At 52.8% G+C, this 11,249-nt stretch overlaps 1 protein-coding gene across 1 annotated transcript in view; it reads left to right on the plus strand.

Moving 5' to 3' along the window:
• The first annotated feature begins 2,461 nt into the window (after positions 1–2,461).
• Positions 2,462–11,249, plus strand: part of PLCD3 (phospholipase C delta 3) — a 20,801-nt gene continuing 12,013 nt past the window's right edge. Inside the window, exon 1 of the mRNA XM_003786251.3 lies at positions 2,462–2,612. Within this exon, the coding sequence (XP_003786299.1) occupies positions 2,462–2,612 (151 nt within the window). The remainder of the gene's footprint in view (positions 2,613–11,249) is intronic.

Genomic DNA, 11,249 nt, shown 5'->3' on the forward strand with positions numbered 1-11,249 from the left:
TGAACCCGCCACCTTAGGTGTATGTGGCTGGTGCCTTAGCTACTTGAGCCACAGGCGTCGAGCCAAAAAAAATATTTTTAATTAAATTTAAATTTATTTATTTATTTATTTGAGACAGAGCCTCAAGCTGTCCCCCTGGGTAGAGTACTGTGGCATCACAGCTCACAGCAACCTCCAACTCCTGGGCTCAAGCGAGTCTCCTGCCTCAGCCTCCCAAGTAGCTGGGACCACAGGTGCCCACCACAACGCCCGGCTATTTTTTGGTTGCAGCCGTCGTTGTTTGGCAGGCCCAGGCTGGATTCGAACCTGCCACCTTAGGTGTATGTGGCTGGCACCTTAGCCACTTGAGCCACAGGCGCAGAGCCTTAAATTTAAATTTAAATGAAGGGTATGATCAATGTGGTGACCTCATGCTCTCCTTGCACTGGACAAAGAACAACAGACATTCATGGCGAATGGGACCCCTCTTCCTTCTGTCTGTGGGCCCTTCATCCGTCCTCCCCACCATGAGGAAAAATATATATATATTTTAATTTTTCTCTTATTTTTTGTGTTTTTAAAAATAGGCTGGGCGTCGTGGATCCCGCTTGTAATCCCAGCACTACTGGAGGTTGAGGCAGGAAGATGGCTTGACTCCCAGAATTTGAGATTGCAGTGAGCTATGATGATGCCACTGCACTCTAGCCTGGTTGACAAACAAAGACCCTGTCTTAAAAAAAAAGAAAGAAAAAGTGAATAGGCGGCGCCTGTGGCTCAAAGGAGTAGGGCGCCGGCCCCATATACTGGAGGTGGCGGGTTCAAACCTGGCCCCGGCCAAAACTGAAAAAAAAAAAAAGTGAATAAATAAAATTCAGCTTATCAAAAAAGAAAAAGAAAGCAAGCCAGGACAAAAATGAGGGGAAGATTATTTTTGGAGGAAAAAATTCAAGAATCCAAAGTACAAAGGCAGGCTGGGCGTGGTGGCTCCTGCCTGTAATCCTAGCACTTTGGGAGGCGGAGGCGGGTGGAATGCTGGAGCTCAGAAGTTCGAGACCAGCCTAAGCAAGAGCCAGATCTGGTCTCTACTAAAAATAGAAAAACTAGCCAGCTGTTGTGGCCGGCGCCTGTAATCACAGGTACTCCGGAGGCTGAGGCAAAAGGATCTCTCGAGCCCAAGAGTTTTAGGTTGCTGTAACCTCTGATGACTCCAAGGCACTTTACCGAGGGTGACAAAGTGAGACACTGTCAAACAAACAAACAAAAAAAGTACATAGGGAAAGACTTGATATTCAGGAAGAAATTTCAGGACCCCAGAGAAGGGTGGGGACCCAAGCCAGTATGTGTAACCTCTGGGGCAGGAATATCTGAGAATAAAGAGTTAGGACTACCAAGTAGGTGGCAAATCCGTGGGATGTCACGCTGTTGGCAGCCACCAAGTGTTGGTGTGTGTTCAGCTCTCCACCCGACTCAGGGCACCTGCCGAGGACAACTCTGCCACCCGGACATCCCATCCTTCCCGCCCGTACTCGGATGGTTTCATATACATAGTTAAGTGCACACCTGACACGGCCAACAGAACCTACAAGCGGACGCCCACCCGCGGACTGACGTCGTCCGTCGGCAACTACACTGCGGATGGTGGCTGTTCTGGGACCATCGAGCGCCAGACTAAGGTTCCAACCTGTCCAAGCCTCGAACCCCAGAATCAGTTGCTGAGGACTCTAGACTTAGCGCCTCCTCACGCTCTCCAGACCAGTCAGCTTGAGACTGAGCATTCTGAGGGGGCGGCCTGACCTGGTGCGGGGGTGTAGATCCTATGACATCACTGTCCGCTCCACCACCCCCAGCCAGTGTCCCCGATTCTGCGCTCGCGTTGCCGGGCAGCGCCTTAACTCCCGGGATTCTGTGGTTTTTCCGAGCCCAGGGACCCTTAGCTCAGGATTAGCGGCCCTGTACACTGGTCCCCAGTCTGGCTCACTGCAGAAGCCCGCTGGAGGACCGGCACGCGGAGGGTGGCGAGGGGTCCTGCGTCTGCATTGAGTCAGGGTCCCAGAAAGGAAGGGAGTGCCTATGACAAAGGACAGCCCTCGCCCCCTCCTGTGCCCGCTCTGCCCACCTCCCAGACTGGGGGCTCTGACCACTGATGGGGCCGAGATCTGAGGATCGCTGGGACAGTGGAGAGGCGGACTCACAAGCAAGGGAGAACGCGGAGACTCACGTTCCTGAGCCTGGGGTCCCGGCCGCCGCCCGGCGCCACCCCCTAGCCGTCCTCGCCCCGCCCCCTCCTTTCCTAGTCCTCCCTCCCTGAACTGTGTCCCTCCCTTTCTCCCTCCTCCCGACTCCTTGTTCTCCTACTCGCTCTCGGCGCCGCTAAGTTTTTTCGCTCGGGACCGCGCACTGAGCCGGGGCCGGGCCGGAGCGGCGTCCCCGCTGCCCTGTCCCCGCGCACAGACCCCGGGCCCGGCCCCGGCCCCACCGAACCATGCTGTGCGGACGCTGGAGGAGCTGCCGCCGACCGCCCGAGGAACCCCCGGTCCCGGCCCAGATCGCAGCGCCAGCCGCGCTCTCTCACTCGCCGGCGCCTGCGGATGGCGGTACCAAGAGGCCTGGGCTGCGGGCGCTGAAGAAGATGGGTCAGTGTCCGGCACTGGGGCTCGGGGTGGGCGCAGATTGTACCTAGGGGAGCATTCTGGGAGGACAGGGTGTTCCAGGAAGCCGTTCTGGACTTCCCAGCCTGCACAGACTTGGGAAGGATGTGGCGAGGGGTAGAATGCCACCGTCCAGCCAGGGTCGCACCCGGAATCATCCGAGATCCCCAGGCTAAACAGGACTCCCAGAATGTCCTTTTTTCCCACCAGGAGGCGCCCGTGGGGCGTACTGGAGTGCGGGTTTGGGCACCAGTGCAGATTGGGGTCCTTGTGGGCAGGGAGAATGGAGCGGGAGATAAAAGGTGGGATACCCCTCACCAGACTCCCCAAAACCTTTTAGGATCTGTCCGAGCTCCAGGGTATCTTGGGGTCTTGGCCGCCCTTAGGAAGAATGAGAGTTGTTTGCAGCCAGCCTCCATGGAAGAGGCTGGCCTCCCAAGCTAGCCCTCCAACCCCACTCCAGGGGCAGAAGCATTGGCACCGCATTGGCAGGACTGGTCTAACTAGTGAGAATGCTGTCCTGGGAGTCAGGAGGCCAAGGTTCTAGTCTCTGACTTGAGGGACGAGAATGAAGACAAGAAGGAAGTAACCGTGGTTTATGAAGCATGTCTCAGAGACAGGCTCACACACAGTGGTTTACATACCTGGTGTCATGCGATCTTCACCTGAGAAACCCCATTTCCCAGATGAGGAAACTGACACAGATGCCAAGGAATTTGTCTATGACCTCACAGCTAGTGAAAGGCAAAATCTGATTGATACCCAGGCCATGCCCTACCACCTGCCCACTGGTACCACTGGTACACACTCAAGAGTCTGAGCAGACTAGGACTCCTTGGGTGGTGGAGGGGCTTGAATGAGTGTGTGTGGAAAGGGCTGCACAACCAAGGAGCTGTACTGGAACTGCTGTTGGGTATGGAGCCCCCTGAATCTTGGGGCAGAATTCAGGGGTCCTGATCACCAGTCTTGCCTTCTCTTTGGCACTACCCTCTCCTCTCACTCATTCAACCTGAAGTGTTGGGTGCTATACTCTGAGTACTGTGCCTGGCATTCTGCTTACTGACACCTAAGACATCTCTTCATGCATGCATTCCACAGCATTCATGGAGTGCTTACAGTATGCTGTGCCCTAGGGCTCCTGCTCTTGGAGAGCTGAAACACTGACAAGGAGGCCAAGCAGTGAAATATAAGGACAAGACCAGGGAAGGAGGGGCATGCGAAGTGCTGGGTAGCCAGTGAAGACCCTGGCTACTCCCTAGACAGGAGTAGCGAAGAGGAGAGGCTGGCAGGGGCCAGATCCTCCAGACCCCTCTTTGTAGCATTAGGGACGTGTCTAGAGGGCAGCAGGAGCCCCAGAAGAGTTCAAGCAGAGTGAATTGTATAGAGTGGAGGTGGGTTGAAGACAGGGGTGAAACATGGAGATCCAAGGACGGAGGCTGTGGAGTTAATTGGGCAGGGGTGGCAGGGCTCAAACTGTGGGTGGACTGGGCTAGACTCTGATCAATGATCTGAAAAGTATCTCAGGTGGGGGTGCCATTCTTTGCACTAAGAGGCAGTGTGGTTGGGTGGGGCCAGTTAAGGTGCCGCGGAGACAGCCAAAGACAGCCCTAGGAGGCAGCCCCTGAAGGGCTCTTGGATGCGTAGGCGGGCAGAGGTGAGCTGCGGAGCCCAGTCTGCCTCTTCATTCCACACATGTTTGCTAAGCACCATTAGTGGGCCAGGGTGCTGTGTTGGGCTGGGCTATAAAGCTGAATATCACAGAGCCTCACCCTCAGGGAATGCACAGTTTAGTGGGCAGAGATATGGGTAGACAAATAATTATAGCTGAGCCCAGAATACAGCACCCGTCAGCTGAGTAAGCCTGCACGGGACCTCTGGGCACCTCATTAGGGTGACACTGTCCGGAACTATGTAGGTATCAGAATGTCATCTTGGCCACCCTCCCCCCACCGGCCCATCCTGTTGAGTGACTGCAGAAGCCAAGGGAGCCCAGGGGCTGGGCGGAAACAAAACCCAACCCTTGGGCCCAGTCCCTCTGGCCATCAGGGCCAAGGCCTAGGCCCATCATCAGGTAGTTTCCATTACCCTCACGGTCCCTGCCCCTCACTGTCACGCCCTGCCACTGCCATTACCACACCCCTTAGGCTGACAGAGGACAGATTTTATAACAAATCAGATCAAGGGACTAGGGCAGGAAATCCTTTGTTTTTTGGGAGCCCAAGGAAGGGGTAGGAGGAAGGACACCCCCCCCACATTGAGTGGGAGTTGTTTGTGCCTTTCTAGTCCCCCGCTCTTGGACTGGGCTGCTGGCCTGGCAGGGAACAGTTGAAGAGAGAAGAGATCTAGAGCCCAAAGAACTTCCACCATACGTCGGGCACTGTGCTGAGCTTGCATCAAGCCTGATCCTACTTAATCCTCAGATGCCCTGTGGGGAAGGTGATGTCCTTAGGTCAGGTGACTTACAGATGGGAAACTCAAGGTGGAGGGGTTAAGTCACTGCCCAAAGAAACATGGTTAAGAGGCAGCATCTGCTCTAATAGCCTAGTCTTCAAGGTAGACTAACGAATACTAATTAACACCTCTATGGCAGCATTGTGGCTCACACCTGTGAGCGAAGGCAGGTGCTATTGCCTGAGCAAGAGCCAGACCCTGCTAAAAACAGAAAAACTAGCCAGGCATTGTGGTGGGCCCTGTTGGCCCAGCTACTTGGAAGGCTGAGGCAAGAGAATCACTTGAGCCCAAGAGTTTGAGGTTGCTGTGAGCTAGGACACCAGGGCACAGAGTGAGACTCTGTCTCAAATAATAATAATAATAATAATAACTTAATGACAACTGTGCCAGGGACTTTTCACATAGCATCTCATTTAATGCTCACAGTAATAGGAGGTAGGTGGTACCATTAGCCTCTTTTTACAATTGAGAAAACTGAGCCTCAAAGAGGTTTAGTATTTGCCTAGAGTTCAAAGCTGGGAAGTAGCTGAGAAAAATTTTTTATTTATTTGTTTGTTTATTTATTTATTTATTTTGTAGAGACAGAGTCTCACTTTATTGCCCTTAGTAGAGTGCCGTGGCAGCACACGGCTCACAACAACCTCCAACTCCTGAGCTTAGGTGATTCTCTTGCCTCAGCCTCCCGAGTAGCTGGGACTACAGGCATCTGCTACAACACCTGGCTATTTTTTTGTTGCAGTTTGGCCGGGGCCGGGTTTGAACCTGCCACCCTCGGTATATGGGGCTGGTGCCCTACCCACTGAGCACAGGCGCTGCCCAACTTATTTGTTTATTTATTATTTATTTTTCTTTTTGCTGTTTTTTTTTTTTTTTTTTTTGGCCAGGGCCGGGTTTGAACCCACCACCTCCAGTATATGGAGCTGGCGCCCTACTCCTTGAGCCACAGGTACTGCCCATATTTATTTATTTTTTAAGATAGAGTCTCACTTTGTCACCCTTGGCAGAGTGCTGTGACATCCTAGCTCACAGCAACCTCAAACTTCTGGGTTTAAGCAATGCTCTTGCCTCAGCTCCCGAGTAGCTGGGACTATAGGTACCCGCCATAGAGCTCAACTATTTTTAGAGACGAGGCCTCGCTCTGGCTCAGGGTGGTTTTGAAACTGTGAGCTCAGGCAATCCACCCACCTTGGCCTCTCAGGTGCTAGGATTACAGGCATGAGCCACCGAGCCTGGCATCTGAGAGAAGATTTGAACCCAGGCAGTCTGGCCCAGACACTGTGCTCACAGCACAATCAATGAAAGAGAAGCTTGTAGCTGGGGAGGGCCTGCTGTTCCTCTCTACCCCATGGCCCTGCCAGCCTCCAGGGGTGTCCTTAGAGGGTTACCAGTGAAATATAGGATGCGCAGTTAAGTTTGAACTTCAGATAAACAATGAATAATGTATACTTACACTAAAAATTATTTTTTGCTTATCTGAAACTCACATTGAACTGGTGTCCTGAATTTTTTCTGGCAACCACACCTCCCCAGAGCCCTGTCTGTGCCTATGCCGTATGCTCCACCCCTGGCCCTAATCCTCCCAGCAGGCAGAGGCCTGAGTGGGCAGAATCCTGCTCCTATTCCTCTCTGCCCTGCACGTACCACCAAGTGCCCCTGGGCAAGAGGGCTTTCCCCATGGCCTACCCAGGACACCTCCTGCTGGGTGAGTGGGGCTGCTGTAGGTGGAGTTGGCAGGAAGGGTCTTCAGAGGGGCGCCAGCCCTGGCAGGTGCCTGGCCTGGGCAGCACCCCCAGTTAAGCAGGAGCATGTCAGGGAGGGCTGGGTGGCTGGTTCTGTCAGCCTTTGTGGCCCCCTTCCTTCTTGCCCTCCCCTCACCCTGGCTTCTGCCCCCAACCAGACTTCATGCCTGTTCTGGCCCTGCAGAGAAAGGTGCAGCCACCTTCATCTCTCTGTGTCCGGCCGAGGCCAGGGCCAGCACTGCCTGCCTTTCCTGACTTTGTTGATTTTGCAAGGAATGTTATGGACTCTGGCACTGAGCCCCTGCCTGTCTCTGGGTGTGGCAGCCAGCTGGGACATGCTTGTGCCTGAGGTGCTGAGGCTGCCTGCGGGTTAGAGGGTTAGTTAGGGTGGGCAAGTGTTTGGGCCCCCTGGCCATAGTGTGTCTTCTTCTAGCATCTCACAGCCCCAGCTACCTGTTAACAGCTTTTCCCTCCTTCCGCCTTGGCCGGAGGCTGCTGGCTGTCGCTGTTCCCCACATGTCTGGCATTCCTGCTGGAGGCCGCTGTGCCCTTCCTGTGTGTGCTGGCTCTCACGCATACCCTGCCTATTTTCTTCCTCTGGCTGACCCACCTTCCTCCCGTCCCACCCTCCAACCCGGTGCACACATACACACACTTTACACGGAGGGGCAGCAGGATGTGTGTAGGGGTGTGTGCATACAACGACCACACAGAACCCTGCCCCTGCACAGCCCCAGCACCCAGCCTGGCCGTGGCAACTTGCACTGTGTTCAGCCCACTCTGAGCTCAGTGGCCCACCTATGAAAAGGGTGCAATTTGGGGGCCCATTACAGCTCTGACATGAGCAGTTTTATGCCCTGGCTTTGACAGAGATGCTCAAGCCCCAGGCCATATGCCCCCTGCCCCCCAGAAAAACTGTCCAGGCTGAAGGTGGAAGTTGAAAGACTCTTGGCCTCCTGTCACTCCATTTCTGTCACCAGAGGAAACTGAGATAAGCAAACAGCTCAGGGAAGGTGTCTAAGACTGCTGACAACATTCAGCTGAGAGGGCGTAGAGTTGGGGGAGGGGGGAGAGCCCAAATGCCATGGGACTGAACGCTTACATCAGAGCACCTGGGTGCTTTTTCCCTCCTGGGGCACTGACGCATTTCCCCAGAGTCCTGCCTCAGTTTCCTTCTTTATTATCACTTATTGAGCATGCACTAAGGGCCAGGCCCTAGACTGATTGCTCCATGTGCCTTTGCTCGTGGTAGCCTCACACCATCCTTTGGGGCCTGACTCCCCCAACTTCCAACATTCCAGCTCCACTACTATCTGACCTGGTGGCTGGGGGGTGGGAGTGGGGACAAATCAGCTACTTTGTGCCTCTTTAATAGCATTATCAAGATACCGATTCACATGCCATATAATTCATCTATTTAAAGTTTACAGGAGCTTCTGGTATATTGCATTATTAAATTTAAAAAATTACGGTGAGGCCAGGCACAGTGGCTTGTGCCTGTAATCCCAGCACTCTGGGAGGGAGGCCAAGGCAGTCAGATTGCTTGAGCTTAGGACTTTGAGACCAGTCTGAGCCAGAGGGAGAGCCCCGTATCTTAAAAATAGCTGGGCGTTGGCTCAGCTCCTGTAGCACAGTGGTTATGGCACCAGCCACATACACCAAGGGTGGAGGGTTTGAACCCAGCCCGGGCCAGCTAAACAACAATGGCAACTGCAACAAAATATAGCCGGGCGTGTGGCAGGCACCTGTAATCCCAGCTACTTGGGAGGCTGAGGCAAGAGAATCACTTAAGTCCAAGAGTTGGAGGTTGCTGTGAGCTGTGACACCACAGCACTCTATTGAGGGCAACATAGTGAGACTCTGTCTCCAAAAGAAAAAAAAACAGCTGGGCATTGTGGCGGGCACCTGTGTTCCCAGTTATTCAGGAGACTGGCAAGGGGATCTCTTGTGCCAAGTGTTTGAGGTTGCTGTGATATGATGCTACAGCACTCTACCCAGGGCAATAGAATTAGATTCTGTCTCTAAATAAATAAAATAAAATAGGTTCAGTACCCATGGCACAGTGGTTATGGCACCAGCCACATACACTGAGGCTGGTGGGTTTGAACCAGACCTGGGCCAGCTAGATGACAATGACAACTGTAACATAAAATAGCCAGGCGTTGTGGTGGGCACCTATAGTCCCAGTTACTTGGGAGGCTGAAGCAAGAGAATTGCTTAAGCCCAATAGTTAGAGGTTGCTGTGAGCTGTGATGCTATAGCACTCTACTGAGGATGACAAAGTGAGACTCTGTCACAAAAAACAATAACATAAAACAAAATAAAATAATAAATTATAGGGCCAAGTGAGTTGGCTCACGCCTGTAATCCTATCACTCCGAGAGGCTGAAGTGAGTGGTTTGCTTGAGCTCACAAGTTCAAGACAGCCTGAGCAAGAGTGAGACCCCATCTCTACTAAAAATAGAAAAAGTGAGGCAAGAGGATCACTGGAGCCAAGTAATTGGAGGCTACTGTGAGCTATGACACCATGGCACTCTACCCAGGGCAACAGTTTCTCCGTCTCAAAAAAAAAAATTATGGTAAAATATATATAACAAATTTGGCCAATTTTAAGTGGTTAAATTACTGGCATTAATTACATTCACACTGCCGTGCAACCATCACCATTACCTATTCCTAAAACTTTCTCATCGCCCCAGATAGAAACTCAGCCATTAAGCAATGACTTCCCAGGCCCTCCTTCATCAGCCTCTAATGACCCTCAGTCTACTCTGGGTCTTTATGAATTGTCTGCTCTGTGTACCTCGAATAATGGAATCAGACGGTATTTGTCCTTTTGGGTCCAGCTTCTTTCATTTAGCATGTCATCAGGATTCATCCATGTTGTAGCATACACCAGATTTCACTCTTTTTAATGACTAAATACTATTCCGTTGTGTATAGACCACATTCTGTTATCCTTTGATCGGTTGGTGGACACTGGGGTTGTTTCCACCTATTCACTGTTGTTTGCTCTGTTTTTACTGCTGTTATCTCACGATGGTTCCCTACCCACTCTGCTGAGGGTAAGCCTAGCATTGGCCTGACAGCTATAGGTCAAGGCAGAGATGGTTTGAACAGATGAAAAACCCATGGTAACAGTAGGAAGTGGGTAGTTTGTACACCTGCTCAGAACAGGTAGGAAGGAGGCTGAGGCAACACCTGTGGGTGGGCCTGGTGGTACCTATACATTTCCTGAGTGGCTGGGCAGGGAGCCAGGGCCTTCCACATTGCTGCCCTGGCCTCCTGCTGACCTCCCCTACTTACCTCTGTTAACACCCCAGGCCTCTTACTGTCCCTGGGGTTTAGAAGCACTAACAGTGTGGAAACAGAGGCACCTGCCCAGGGACTCAGCACCTGGGCCAGCTTGATACTGCACCCTCATTCTGTTTGGCTTTGCCATTTGGTGTGTGGCTGGAGGCAGTGTCATCCAAAGGCCAGTGCCAGTTGGGTAGGCAGCCTAGAGTGTCACTCCTTCCCCTAACATGTTCCTGGGGAACTAGGGGTAAGGACCAGGAGTACAGCCCCTTCAGTGTGGGAACTGCCCCAGTGAGGGGTTCAGGCTGCCTGTCTCCATGGCCTGTTTGGAAAAGACTCTGGACAAAGCAGGCCCTAGTGACTCACCTCTATTCTCCATTTCCGGTCTTAGTCATTCACCAGCTCCCACCCACCGCTGTGGGCTTGGCATAAGAGGGCTGGCTGTGTTAGGGGAGGTGGCCTCAGCTGCAAAGTCTGGTTGTCATGGTAACAAGTAGTCCCCTTTTCAAGAACTGAGGGAGTAAGGGAGGTGTGGGCCCAGCGATGGTGGCGCTACAGGTTCCACTTGACTGTTCTGCTCCCATGGTCATTTCTCAGGATGAGAGATTTCAGAGGTTGTTCTTTTTTTTTTTTTTTTTGGAAACAGAGTCTCATTATGTTGCCCTTGATAGAGTGCTGTGGCGTCACAGCTCATAGCAACCTCAAACTCTTAGGCTTAAGTGATTCTCTTGCCTCAGCCTTCCACGTAGCTGGGACTACAGGCACCTGCCACAAACGCCCAGCTATTTTTTTTGTTGCAAATGTTTAGCTAGCCGGGCTGGGTTTGAACCTGCCACCCTCAGTGTATGTGGCTGGCGCCATAACCACTGTGCTATAGGCGCCGAGCCTCAGAGATTGTCTTGACATGGCAGAGAGGTGGATCTGGTAAGTCCCCTGGCCTGGCACATGCCATGTATACCCAGCTTTTTGGAAAGAGGAAGATTCTCAAGTGGCTAAGGCGCCAGCCACGTACACCCAAGGTGGCAGGTTCGAATCCAGCCCAGGCCCGCCAAACAACAATGACGGCTGCAACCAAAAAATAGCCGGGCGTTGTGGTGGGCGCCTGTGGTCCCAGCTACTTGGGAGGCTGAGGCAG

This window comes from Otolemur garnettii, unplaced genomic scaffold (assembly GCF_000181295.1).
Source record: "Otolemur garnettii isolate 467f Iridium unplaced genomic scaffold, OtoGar3 scaffold00018, whole genome shotgun sequence".
Taxonomy (NCBI): domain Eukaryota; kingdom Metazoa; phylum Chordata; class Mammalia; order Primates; family Galagidae; genus Otolemur; species Otolemur garnettii.